Genomic DNA, 14,335 nt, shown 5'->3' with positions numbered 1-14,335 from the left:
CACATTTATATAATGTTTTCGGCAGAACTGTCCGATGGAATTCACAATTTGTCATTCGAGGCAGTCCGTCTCGCGCTCGACAACCGCGACCACCACGCAGAGAGCGAACCGTCGAGCTTCCGATTCGCTAGAACGCCAGCGTCCTCACGCTGCCCTGGGCTGCGGGACCTCAGATAAAGCCATGGAGCTCCATGTGAGACCCACAAAACCATCTAGAGTTGCATCTTTTCTCCAAATCAGACACACAAACGAGTTTTCCCACCTACTTGCATCCCTCACTGAGGTGACCTCCATTTCCCTGAGATACCGAACCACAAACGCAACATATTTGATAGTCACGTCTCTGGAATGCGCGGCATACCTGCCATGCTCACACACACACACACACACTGACACGAGGTGATGATATAAGCAGCTGAAAAAGACGCTGATGAATCACAAATATCCGGGTTAGCGTCCCGTGCAGACTTGGGGGTACGCCGGGTCGGGATGGTTCACACACCTCCAGTTATATATGACTCACAAGGCGTTGGATGGAGCTAAAGAAAATGCCCCGGGGGTTGTTGGGGTTGAGGAGGCAGCGGCGGACAGGTTAGAACACAGCGCGGTGTGGAAGGAGACGGCGTTTCCCAGCTCGCCGCTCATTTGCCTGTACGCATTAATATGCAAACGTCCGTTTGTGTGTGTCTGCACAAGCCCGCGAGGACACCGACTTCCCAAAAATGGTTATGTTTCTGGCGCTCGCTTGCTTTTTTTTTTTTTTTCTGCCAGCGCCGAGGTGAGGTCGTCTGAGTTTAGACAAGACGCGGTGAGCCGGGGGAGGTAAGAGGACAGTTGTTCTGCGCGCAGGGTAGGTGGTGGTGGTGGTGGGGACGGTCGCGGTGCACTGAGGCCTGCAGCTCTCCTGTGGAGAGTGACCTCATCGCCTGGCCTCTGGTATTGTGGCCGCAGCACAAAGCCACGCAGGGGACGGAGAGAAAAGACGACACATAAATGCGGGGGAGGGACTGGACGGCCGTGTGGATGTAGACGTGAATAAGCCTGCATGACTGAGAAAGGGAGAAAGACAGGAAGCGAAGGACAGAATTCCGCAAAAAAAAAAAAAAAAAGAGAGGGAAAGAGGACCACCAAGCTCTCAGGAAGGACAGGGATGAGAACACACAGAGAGTCAATGAGGGGTTCAGCGAGGCAGGAAATACAAACACGCAAGCAAACGGACGCGACAACACAGAACAGAAACCTGCTAATTTGTTTCTGCTTCTAACCGATGTTATTACACAGCCCTCCATAAAATACAAATCATATGCTTACACCTGAACACGCACACACACACACACACACACACACACACACACAGTGAAATACAAATAACAAATTAATCTCCCTTGCTCTTCTAATGTCTCTGTCTTGTTATGTCTGCGACACACACACACACACACACACACACACATTGACTCTCTGAAGTGTGAGAAATTAAGGGTGGGCAACAAAACACTAGTGCTAGATGAGAATGTGGACACACACACACACACACACACACACTCAAAGTAGCCTTAAAGGAAGTGAACCCTGGTGTAAGAGTAACTCTTGTCGTCATTGAAATGTTTGTTTTATTTGTGGATAAACTTTAAACATTGACCAACTCGCTGAGGAATTTCCAACTTTCATTTCCTTAATTGTGGTGCTATTTGAACAGATATGCGCAAACAAGATGATCAGAATCAATACTTTATTGATCCCCCGGGGGAAATTGCTATTCGTTGAAAACAAAGTCTCGAGTGGGGGAGAATCAAAATAGAGCTCTATATAAAAATAAAGAATAAAAATAGCGAATAAAAAATAAATAAATAAAGACAACAGTAAAGATCAAAAGAAGTTCAACAAAAAATAAAGTTAAAGGTATGTAAAAATATATGTAACGTATCTTATATATGATTACATGTGGTAATTTTGTGTATAAGCATAAAAAAACATTTATTGCACAGAAGACATTGGATCTATTGCACAAACGGAGAATTATTGCACATGATGCCAGAGTGTGTGTGTGTGTGTGTGTGTGTGTGTGTGTGTGTGTGTGTTTGTTTGAGAGAGAGAGAGAAATACACAATAAAATCATGTTGCAAACACACACACACATACACACCGTCAGACTTATGTTTCATTTTACAGGATATCACCGGGGCAAATTCTTACTGTATCCGTATCCTGAAATTAATCTAAATCCTTTTGTGATGATCCACATCGGAGAGGTTTATTTTTTTGAATGAAAGGCTTAATACACTTCTTTATTACTCCACATCCCAAAGTAAACCGGGAATGACGCTTGAATGCGAGGAGGGAATGACAAATAAATCTCTGGTGTCATTAGCAGCTCTGCAGCTTGTTTTCCTGACGCCGCGCCGCTGGGAACGAACGGCGGCCTGCGAGGCGAGGCGAGGGGGGGGGGGGGGGGTCGTCCGACACGCATGTGCAAGAATACATGTACACCGACGCCTGCACGGGAACACGCAAACGCAGCAGCGGGGTCGTGTTCCCGGTCCCACACGGGGCGCCCCGTCCGATACGGCGACGTGCAAAGTGTCCCATCTGATAAGGTTACGCGGCAGAGTATCGTCCCGTCCTCTTTGTTGTTCTGTCCCTTTGCACTGACCTAAAATAAACTTCCGCTGGAACAGGAGACGAGGCAGATCTCCCTCAGGCACTTTAAGTGTCTCTCTCTTTGCTGCTGTTTGTTTGACTAAGTTTTCTGTCGCTCGCTGATTTATTTATTGTTGTTTTCGTACCTCGGCTAACACACACACACACACACACACACACACATACGCGCACCGCGTGGCGGCACAGGGAAGATGTTCCCCGTCCGTCGGCAGGGGTTTTTAAGGAAGGTGCAGAGGTCAGGGTTTAGGGGTCAGAGGTCAACTAATCGGTCACCTCATCAAGCCATTACTCTGCCGGTTAATTAGAGGATTAAGCAGTGAAGATGAAGTCAGCTGCAGCCCTTCACCATCATTCTCCCAAACCGCCCAAACTTTATTTATCACTTGCTAACAGCGGCAATTATGTGTCGGACAAGTGCAAAAAGAAATACGCTTCCCGACATATCGGTTATATACGACTGCGATTCGAGGAATTCGGCACTGGTTCCTGTCCGGAGAGGGAGAGGAGGGGGAAGAAAAAAAAAAAAAAGACAGCTCTTGTCACCAAACGGTAAATAGTTATTTCAGATTCTGCCAGCGCTGCCAAGACAGCTTAAGTAATGGAATGGACAGGGTTTCCTCCGGCCTGCCAGAGTATTTTTGTGGTTCTGGAGGGAGTGGGGTTTCTATGTCTGTACTGTCCTCAGGAGACGGCCTGTGCAGCATAAAGACATTGACTAATGCAGGCAGACAGGACAAGACAACCTTAAGAGCATATACAGTAAAACCTCAATTAAATGTTGGACGCCAATTAAACGCCAATTTCCATTTTCTGGCTGGGTGTGGCTACAGGTTTTGACAAATACAGGCCTGTCTCATAGAGACTGTAACAATTGTTTGGTTTTTTTTTTTTTTTTTCCTCTAGCTTGCATAGAAACCCCAGTCACATTCAATGATCATCGTGGCGGTGGAACTGAGGAGGGGAGAAAAAAAAAAAAGAAAAGAAGCTGGTAGTTGTCAAATTTGCGGCGCTAAGCGGGAGAAGTGACAGAAAGGCTTATCCCAAATAAACACCTGTCCTCGGATCCCCGGACGGCGAGTTCAGGGGCCGGACGGCCGAGCGAAAGGCTTTTCTATTAATTGACGTTTCACAATATGTCTGTTTATGCCTGCTTTCTGTGTGTCAAGGGAACAATAAAAGCACAGAAGCTGTAAACAAATATGGCAGATTTCCCAGAGGCCTCTTTTTCTATAATTAATCCCACAAAGAATGTCACCAATGTCCGTTCTCTCCGAACCGTCTCTCCAGCAGGGGCCATCACACACACACAAACACACACACACACACACACACAGAAACACACACATGAAGTTCTCACTTCTTCTCAAGGTCATTTTAACCAGGTGTTTCAAAGAAAAACTAAACAAAAACGGGGTGAACGTGAACACGTACGCGGCCTAATGCTATCAGCCGTCTCGTTCCATATCACTCCGGTAGGAAGGGAGATAAGAAACACTCTCGACAGTCGTATCTGAGGGATTTTTTTATTTAAAATGCCGATAGCGTTGATCTTAATTGAAAGCGCGATTCTCACTCGGTGAAGATCTTCTAGGAAAACCTCATTTGACGTTCAAGCTGTATAAACGTCAGCTTACACACACACACACACACACACAGCGATGCATACATGGCGCTCGTCTTCCAATGAAAGACGCCGGTTGTTTTTCAGATGGAAACACCTTTTAATCTGAGAATGATTATCGTCTAAGTGCTGACAGGTGGATGATAAGAAATAATGGTTTCTGTCAACACGATAAGCGCGAGCGTACCGTAACAGTATTGAGACAGGTGGTTTCAGGCTGATTTGGGTGTTGGCAGAACGGGCTCGCAACAAAGTGAAGTCGAACACCTGTTCCCGACTTATCTGGCGTGCTTGCGGGTCCACTTGTGAGGACGTATCATAATGAGGTCATTATGGCAGCTAATAGTCGGGGAATACAGATACGCGCCCGGAGGGCTGCCGGGGGGCCCCGCGGCGGCGGCGGCGGAGAATTGCAACCTCGGTGCAGCCCGAGGCCAAGGTCGAAGAGATAAACAGACGCAGCCGACGTGTGCAGTTCGTCTCCGTATCTGCGAGGATATCGTTTGGCAGTTCAAACTTTGATTCTCTCTAAATTCAAGCAGAACATGTGGTGTGCGTCTCCTCCCCCACCCCCCTTCCCCCTCCCGTGACTAATCTCGTCTCGAGAAATACTCCTCACCCTTCGGGCTGCACTGGGAAGCTCATTTGCCCCCTCCACCTCTTAAAAACCAATAATTATGTTGGTTTTAATTGAAGATTGAAAACATTTGGGTAAAATTGTGTTCCTTTCTTCGTTTGTTTTTTTTAAATTGCAGCCCGAAGCCGCAGTTGGAGCTAAATAGAAGAGTTACTCTACGAGTCTATCAGTCTCTCTGCGACTGTAAATATTGATCCTGCTTTCGTCATAGCCTCAAATTATGCACTCTTTTATATTGGCCTATATTATTTATATATACGTGTGTATGTGTGTGTGTGTGTGTGTGTGTTTGTGTGTGAGAGAGAGAGAGAACTTGTGAGCTCCAGTAAAGCTTTATTAGCATTTCCACAGTAAAAAGCTGTGGCAAACTCACACACACACACACACACACACACACACACACACACACACACACACACACACACACACACACACACACACACACACACACACATAGGCATACATACATATACACACACACCACAGTGGGCGCACAAAATTGTCAAGAATGCATATCAGACTATTCTCAGTGATTCAACTCCAGCTGGGAACCCGGAGTCTTGATTAACACACAATTCCATGTGTCAGATTTCCTGGTCTCAGGCTCTGTGTGTGTGTGTGTGTGTGTGTGACCGTGTGTGTGTGTGCGCACTGATGTGTGTGCTCTCTTCACATGGTCCGGCCATTTTGAAAAAGTGTGCTTATCTTGTGTGCTTATTTTCGTTTGACGTTGTCACACGTCCATTTCCCTGCCGTAGCTTTTACGGCGCAGCCAAGCCAAACCGAAAAGTCAGAATGGAAATGCGATTGGAGTGAAGTGAACGGAAGTGTGCACGTGCTCTTTTGACTTTTCGTTCGAGTCACCAAAATTAATAGGTGCCTCGGCTCGTGCATCATTCTCTGGATGTCCTCTGTTTACATTGTCTCTCAGGGTTAAATGGGGCCACAAATCCTGTGTTAGCATACGTGAGCTAAAAATCGCTGGGAGTCTTTTAATGTTAGCATCAGCTGCTTGCATCTTTTAACTGACGGACAAACTAAACCGGCGGTCATCACCGCCTAGCTTTTCATGTCCGCGGCAGAATCTTAACATCCAGCAAGTGATAAAATCTGATATTTGAGACACGTAGATGAAAACTAGCGTCATTTCCGGACAATAAGCCACTACTTTTTACGCACGCTTTGAACACTTCGGTTTAAACAATGATGCAGCTAATTTATGGAATTTTTTTTTTGGCGCTAACGAGCTTCACGCCACCAAAACATTTAGCCACTTCACATCAGACCGGGGAAATAACCGTGAATTTCTGAAATCGTTCGATTCCGACACCGTAAAAGACGACTTTTACATTTTTAGTGCGCAGGAGGCAGACCAAGCTAGCGATCCACTGGACAAGGACAAAAGCTGGGGATAGAAAATGGATGGATGGACTTTTCCTTGTCTTATTTATTATGAATCTTTTTCATCAGCTGTGTTACAGCCACTGTTTGGAAAAAAAGTGTCAATGTAAATGTGGACACTTGCAGCTTATAGAAAAAGTGCAGCCTATTTATGTACATATATTTAATTTTAGTTTTTTTTTAGCCAGTGCGGCTTATATTCCGGTGCACTCAATAGTCCAGAAATTACGTTCATATTGTAATTGCTTATAGATAAAGTGCAATAGTTGTATAAAGTGTAATGGTTGTATTAAATACTGATTAAATACTGTGAACTGATAAAAAGTTTTTATGATTTGAACATTTTCATGCATAAAACCAGTCCTTGATACCAAAAAGGGGACCGCTTTTTCGATCATCACCCGAATTCTGGCTTTTTATGTCAGCAGCAGAATCTTAATGTCCTCCGAGTGATAAAATCCAATATTCAAGATTCGTACATATGAAAACTAGACCGTCACCTATGGAGCCTTACCGTAGAGCTGCTGTTCATGTGACGAGAGTGATTGAAAAAACAAAAAAAAACAACTTGTACCTTCTTGTCTGAAAAACAAATACGAATGCTTGCAGGAGCTGCAACTCCAAAGAATGAGAAATTAGAAAGTAGAGAAAAAAGGCCTCACTTTTAACTAGTGTCTGTTATTATGCCCATCAAAATGCAGCAATTACAGAGCCGGTGTAGCTTCTGCGAATTCCTTGAAAGGCAGATAAGTAACAAGAGACAGAGTGAGAGGGTTAAGTAAAACGAGGGGGAGAAAATGGCAAAAAAGGGACGAAAGCGAGGAAAGAAGGAACGCTGGAGAGACAAAAAACAAAGAGGGGCTTCATTGTTTTCAATCACACTCATTATTGAAGGAGATGATAGCATAATGTAGTGCTAATGGGGGGACAAATTGTCTGGTGTCCAGCTTACATAACCGCTGAGTGACTAATCACACGAAATGTTTTCACACACACACACACACACACACACATATGCACGCATGCATACGTGCAAGCACAAACCATAACTAGTCTTCTGGTTTTCCCTGTCTCAAGCCCCTCTAGAAAAAAAAATAAGCCACCGGTCGAAACAAACGCAGCGCATCTTAAACCGAAGCAATAAAGTGTCAGTGAAATCCCGAATTTCAAATAACATCATCAGCGGCTCATTGATCGATACCTCTGACATCATGCAAACCATCGCGGAGCCGTTGTGAAGTTCTTCCAGCTCTAATAGTCGCCTGTCGCCGTCTCCTCAGCCGGTGACACCACATGAGAAAGGCTGGGTAATAACTCAAACTGCCAGCTGTTGGCAGACCGCGAATAGAGAAAAAGATTGGGGTCGGGTGGGTGGTGGGTGGGGGGGTCGGACTCCATCTGCTGATGTGCGTCAGTCCTCTGCAACTCTGACACGTCTTGGGAAGCCGATGTACTTCACACCGTTATGCCATCAGTGCCATCGACGCCAGCGACGTAATAAATGGACAAGGAGAAATTATCGCCCGCGGTGCTTGGCCTGGTTTTCTAATTGCTTGCACTTTGATGGAGAAACACTATTACCGATCACTACCGGCGATTTACGACGTGACAAACGAGCCGTGATGACAGATGCGCATTTTTAGGCGATGTTGTGCCCCCCGTGCTCGTGGACGAAGGACTGTCATAGTGCAGATTCACGCTAATGCTAAAGGGCCAAAGGGCTACATCAAGACGCAAAATAACTGCAGCGCAACCAAAAGCGAATATGTTAGAAATGTAGAGCGCAGAGCTCGGATAGCCTCTCAGAGACGCGTCTAAGCCATCTAGCTGTTGGCTAATCGGACAAGTTATATCCCGGTCTTTACCGAGTACGAAGCGTTCGCCGCCACGGGCGAAATCCCGCGGATTCCCGTACGGCAAACACGACAGCCGGTCGGATAAATTCACGCATCATGCTCGGTTTCACGGGCCCATGACGCCATTATTACATAGCTCGACATGCCAAAAAGACCTTGAGCACATTAGAACCTGATGGCTTATGGTCCGCTGCCACATGCTTTCTCTGGTGTAACTCTAATCTGCCACATCAGCCACCCAAGTCCAGGGTTTTTCAGACTGTCCGGATCCATCACATGTTGCGCTCTGCTCGGGGCTGCTTCAGAGGCACTGACATGCAATCAGAGGCTTGCGTGCATGTGCCAAAGGAGCGACGTAAATTATCAGCTGACGAAAGACTGGAAAGAGTGTGTTTTGGGTTGGGTTTTTTTTTTTTTTTTTTTTTTCGTGTGTGTGTCTGCCGAGGCTTTCGCCAACAGGAAAGCTCTGATATTTTCCTCTCCATGGGACATAATGGATTCTCCCCGCCAATGAAACACTATTCCGCCTCGCCGTCCCACCCGGGCCACCTGAAAATCTTTCCCACAACGCCCCGTCTCTCGTCCAAAGCCAGACGCGGCAATCACCGGGGATCTGGAGAAGGAGGGGATGGAGGGACGACGGCTTGAAGAACGGAGGGGTTTAAAGGAACAATGAATAAGAGGGAGGGGACTGAGAGAACTTGGCTTCTGACTGCGTCTGTGTACCACTGCTTATATTTGAATACATACTACGATACTGACATGGACCCAAGTTGCCATAGCGACCGACGACACAACAGAATATAACAAACATATCCAGTTGCTTTCTCGCCCACCCTTCGCTGAACCCCATCGCTGCTCGGCCACATCTGCCCGTGCTCGGTTCCCGCTTCTCCGCCTGACGCTCCCTCGGTAGGCAACACTGGCACACAGTGGCCACGAGGGCAATGCGCTCGGCCGGCCGGACTCACGGGACGCCGGCGCAGACGCGCATTCAAACGCACGCGTGAAGTTTGCCGCCGCGCAAACCCCGGTAAAAGAACCGAACCCCTGTACCTCCTCTCGTTGTCGTCCAGGTGAGCAAACAGCACGTTCTTGGAGATGGCCTTCGCCAAGGCCGTCATGGTCTTGTAGTCCTTCGGGATCACCTGTGCAGACACAGCGGTAATATCCATTATAGGCCGGCGCAGGTGGATACATGAAACAAACCAGCGCAAACACATAATGGGCCCCGACTTCAAAGTGGTCTAAATTGTGTAATTAAAGAGTAGGGTATTGGCAAATGCAGAAAGGAATATACCACACGTGTGCCGGTGTATTTTTGGGAAAGCCCATCTGTTCGAGGATTACACTCAAAATGTCACACAGCCCTTAAAAATTCACGAGGGGCCTGAACTCATTCATAAAACATGCATTTTCGTGTCCCAGATTTAGCGGTGTGTGTGTGTGTGTATCCATGGAAAGGGAATGCCAGAGTCTGTAACCACAACAAAGCCGCAGAAGTCTGTATTTATAAAGAGGCATCCCAAAATTTCAGCTCTGTTTTTATGATGAGCAGGGCAAAAAAGTAAGAAAAACATAAAAAGACAAATAATAACCATCCATGTTACTACAGAATGATGGGAAACTGTGTGTTGGTGTGTGTGTGTGTGTGTGTGTGTGTGTGGTGATGGTGGAGGCTGTAATAAAGTTAAGGCAGCAGATGTCTCCACATGAAGACAACCCATGCAGCACTGAGCAGCTCACACACACACACACACACACACACACACACATAATCTCCTCTTAATATGTGGCTATTGAGAAAAGCTTCGGAGGTGTGTGCACTAACAGAGAGGTGAAGCCGTCGGCCTGGAAATGGAGATGGTTGAGGCCACGTGCACGCAGAGGGGCTCAGCGGTAGAAGAAATTGACAGATTCAGATTTCAGGTCAGACTCCTAATGATCCTTCACAACATCCAGTTATAGCCTCGTCGCCCAGGGGATCATTAAATGTCACGGCACTCAGCTTGTAGCCACCTTTTAAACACTTCAAAATTGTGACTCAGAGGTCGGCCTAACCTATCTAACCTATCGGGGAAACTGCGACTTTTTTTTTTTTTTTTTTTTTTAAGCCAATCGGAATTTAGAAAATACATATTTGGGTAAAGCCACATGGGAAAAAATGTATTCAAAAAGTCAACAGCTACGCCTCAGCAGTATAGGCCCTATGATTTCTGCTATGCGGGCAAACGGAGAATTGCTGACTCGGGTAGTAATACGACATCAACCCGGGCTAAAATACAGGATATCTAGGAATTCGCCAAATGCGGACGTTCTGGAGAGAAAAGTCGAGAGGATTGTAAATGGACAGGGGGAGGATGGTGAAGATCTGGGTGGAAGGAGCTCCACTGAACGCCACAGGAGGTCTTTCCTACCTGAGGCTATCAGACTTTTTAATTCCTCTTCCTTCAGCCGCAGGGAATCTCAAAATCATTGTATTAAGACCTTAAAACACTTTATAGCCTTGACTTTGACACTTTATAGTTTCATTTGTATTTCTTATTCTCCCCCCTTTTCTTTTTTTTTTACTGTTTATAAAATTTCCTACTATTATTTATCATTGTTATGTTTTACTCGAAACTCTGGCACAACAATTTCCTTCGGGATAAATAAAGTTGCTTTTATTCTTATTCTTATTCCTAAGATTGCTAAGGTTGGAGGAGGTCTAGAAGAACACCAGACAGGAAGTTTATTCATTTGGTTTTTATTTCATTTTATTTTGTCATTTGTTTGTCTATTTTCATCCTTGTGTGTGTTCATCTGTCCATTTTTGCTATCTTTTAATTGTCTCTTACATTAATATTTATACTCATATTAATTGATATTGTCATTGTTACACTGCTGTGGAAAAATATTTTCCCCTATGAGGATCAATAAAGTATATCTTATCTTATCTTATGGATAGAGGGAATGAGGACAATTGGCTGTGGGTCACATGGAGACAGCTGATTGGCTGTGGGTTAGATGGAGACAGGTGATTGGCTGTGGGTTACATCGAGGCGGGTGATTGGCTGTAGGCAGGTGATTGACCCCTGAAGGGAGCAGCCCAAAGGAAAAAAAAAATTATAAAGATTTATTTTGCAATATCATCTTCCTGAACCGTTATGATAATGCTTTATTCCTTACGATGACATTTACTTCATTTAAATCAATGTTTCTCACCCGCCTACACGATCTTTATGACTTCCGATGAATGCTCATAAATCCAAAGCTATTCCTTTTGTGCCTGAAAAGCCTAATAAATACACTGCGGCTTTTCACTATTCCAAGTTTCCAGAGACCTTTTGCAGAGAAATTGTCCTCGATCAGATGAGCAGGATTAGCTAAGTGGGTGTGTCCTATTAGAAACAGCGGTTTGCTCTCCACAGTTTCCCCAGGGGAGTCACTGATGATGATGTAGGAAGAAAGATGTCAGCATGAAGATCGCTTTTGTGTGTGTGTGTGTGTGTGTGTGTGTGTGTGTGTGTGTGTGTGTTTTTTTTGAGGGAGGGGCGCCTGTGTGAAACAGTGATAGTCAGGTAAGCAAGAGGACGGACCTCAGAGCTGAAAATAAGTGTGTGTGTGTGTGCGATCGCACTCAGAACACACCCGGACGCAAAAGGACACAATGGCTCCATGCCATTATGTTATTACGCAGCCATTAATGGCGTAGCTCGCTAATTACAATTCAACAACATTGATAATGATATAACTACGTGTGTGAGAAAAGATGAATTATAGCTCTCTCCGGAAGTGTTATTGTCGCAGGATCCCAAACTCTAGTTTGGTTTGTATTTTCTTTTCTATTCCGCCTCCCTATTGAGAATAAGAAGCGCTTAATGAATATAAAAACTAAGCAGTTTTTGTTTAAAAGGCAAAAGGAAATGGGTTTACTTTGCAGTGTGAAATGAAGTGTGACATTTTCTATTTCATGCTTGCAGATGATAATTAGGCTTCATTCATTTTTTTTTTTTTTCTCTCTGAGTGACAGATTTAAGATTCTGCTTTTAGATGCATCATCGGTGGGAAACCGAAGCCGTCTCCTGGTGGAACTGACATAGAGATACAATCGCATGACCGATCCCCAGACAGGTTGAACGAGGAGTAACTGGGCGGCTTCAGGATTCCACATCACTGAGTGTTTCTGACTGTTGTGGCTGCGCCATGACACGGACGACAGGGTCTTTACAAGCCAGCTGTCTAATCAGCCTCTCGCATGATCGGCATACGCAACAGATGTCAGCACGCAGGGGAAGCGGAGAGGACGCCATAAAAGTAATTACATGTGCCGCTGTCATCCAAGTAATTGAATTACAACTCAAAACTTAAACACATGGCCGCCCGACAAAGCAATATCTTGAAACAACATGAAGAAGTGCAGGGGACCTGAGCAGATGCGAGCCGGGGCGGACTTCAGAAACGGGAACGAACTGATGATTTGGCTCGTATTCGGGCGCTGGCAGGAAACCCGCCAGCTGCTTTTCTTGTTGGGTAACCGGGAGAAGCACAGGGCGTCGAGATGGACCCGCATACGTGTTACCGGGCTTTTTGTCGTAGCGTGACGTGACTGAGTAAATCTTGTTCAACATCACACGCGGACAAATAATACGTCTGAAAGCCTCTTTGAAGTCTGCGCTTCCCGAATGTTCCCATCGATGTATGTTTAGCGGCGCATACCTCAAAACATAAATCATAATATTCCCCCGCTGCGCGGTTTCTTCAAAATAAAAACCCGTCTGTACGTCCCGGCTTTCCGTAAAAACATGACAAAGAGCCCGTCACGGTCAGCTCGCTATCAAAGGCTCGAATCCCCACAGCTGTGCTCGACGTCAGTCCGGCTGCTGACTCATCGCGCGTTCGTCATCCCGTTGAATCATCGCCGGCGTTAAAGCCGCGGGCTCCCGTCGCTGTCACGTGAGCCGACGTGCGTGTTTACGTTTTCCCCGGACGGGGGGGGATAAAGGTGGCGTTTTGTGCATCCGGTTTCTACATCTGTGTGAAGATGCGCGGCACCTCAGTCTTCTCGGGCTGACCTTGCGTACGTAGCTGACGGCGTCCTCCTCGGTGTAGACCTCGGCGCTGACCCCTCCCCTGCGGCGCCGCGCCTTGACGACGGGGTTGGGCGGCGGCGGAGACACCTCATCGTCGTGCGAGTCCGATTGGCTGTTAGATTTCTGGCGTGCCATGATCTGCTTGCATTCTTCCTGTAACAGACGGCGGGAGAAGATTAGACGATCCGTCCGATTCGATCAATCCGCACCAAAACAGGTAAATCTCGCGTCGTAGCTTCAGGGGAAAGCAGACAGCTGAGACACAGGGTTGGTACTTCGCCTCACAAACAATCACATGAAGAAGTGCTGACGAATATCTCCAGAACCTCTCCCTCACAGCGAGCGTCATGTGGCTGCACCAGGTCAGATCACTGAAACTCTAAGACCTTAAACCGAGGAGAGAGAGAACATTGGCGGAGTCTCAGTCGGGACACCGGAGTGGCAGATAAAGGAGAAGCCATCAAATATTGATCCGGAGGGCCTAAATGCAAAAAGAGGAAGCGCCGGTCCGGGTATCCGCCTCCTCCTCTCAGATACTGAAGGGATAAAGGAGACCGGAAGCCTTCTGGCTGAAGGTTGTCTCAACTCCGGGGCAGGGGATGAAATATTGATCATATCAATACAAAAGGATGATTGCGTATTAAATCCTGGTCCATTTCGGTGAGAAGTTAATGACGTAAACAAGAGCGTCTCAATGAGACGGGGCAGAGAAATGAGCTTTTCCAAGGCGTCACCCTGGGCTTATGATACTCGGATTTCACCGTTCAACTCAATTATTCATCCATCCAATATATCCGTCGCTTGCCCCTGGTTTGGGAAGTGGGGTACACCCTGGACCGCTTAGCTGTCAATCACAGGGCCACATATAGAGACACACAACCACTCACTCCTACATTCACACCTACAGACAATTTAGAGTCTTTAAATAACCTGCTGCATGTTTGTGGTCTGTGGGAGGAAGCCGGAGAACCCGGAGAGAACCCAGGCAGGCATGGGGGGGGGGGGGGGTGAGACACACACACACACACACACACACACACACCACGGAGGGTGAGAGCCCCCCACCTCCCCCCGGTGGACGGCTGGATTC

At 46.5% G+C, this 14,335-nt stretch overlaps 1 protein-coding gene across 2 annotated transcripts in view; it reads right to left on the bottom strand.

Annotated features, from left to right (window-relative positions):
* Nucleotides 1-14,335, bottom strand: part of prkar1b (protein kinase, cAMP-dependent, regulatory, type I, beta) — a 64,329-nt gene that overhangs the window by 36,108 nt on the left and 13,886 nt on the right. For both annotated transcript variants that reach the window (XM_086175501.1, XM_086175502.1), the window contains 2 exons: nt 13,228-13,398; nt 9,230-9,321 (listed from right to left, as the gene is read on the bottom strand). In XM_086175501.1, the coding sequence (XP_086031627.1) occupies nt 9,230-9,321; nt 13,228-13,398 (263 nt within the window). The remainder of the gene's footprint in view (nt 1-9,229; nt 9,322-13,227; nt 13,399-14,335) is intronic.

This window comes from Fistularia commersonii, chromosome 28 (genome assembly GCF_037954325.1).
Source record: "Fistularia commersonii isolate RoL2024-O1a breed Wild chromosome 28, RoL_Fcom_v1.0, whole genome shotgun sequence".
Classification (NCBI taxonomy): Eukaryota; Metazoa; Chordata; class Actinopteri; order Syngnathiformes; family Fistulariidae; genus Fistularia; species Fistularia commersonii.
This window is presented reverse-complemented; position numbering and strand designations above follow the sequence as displayed.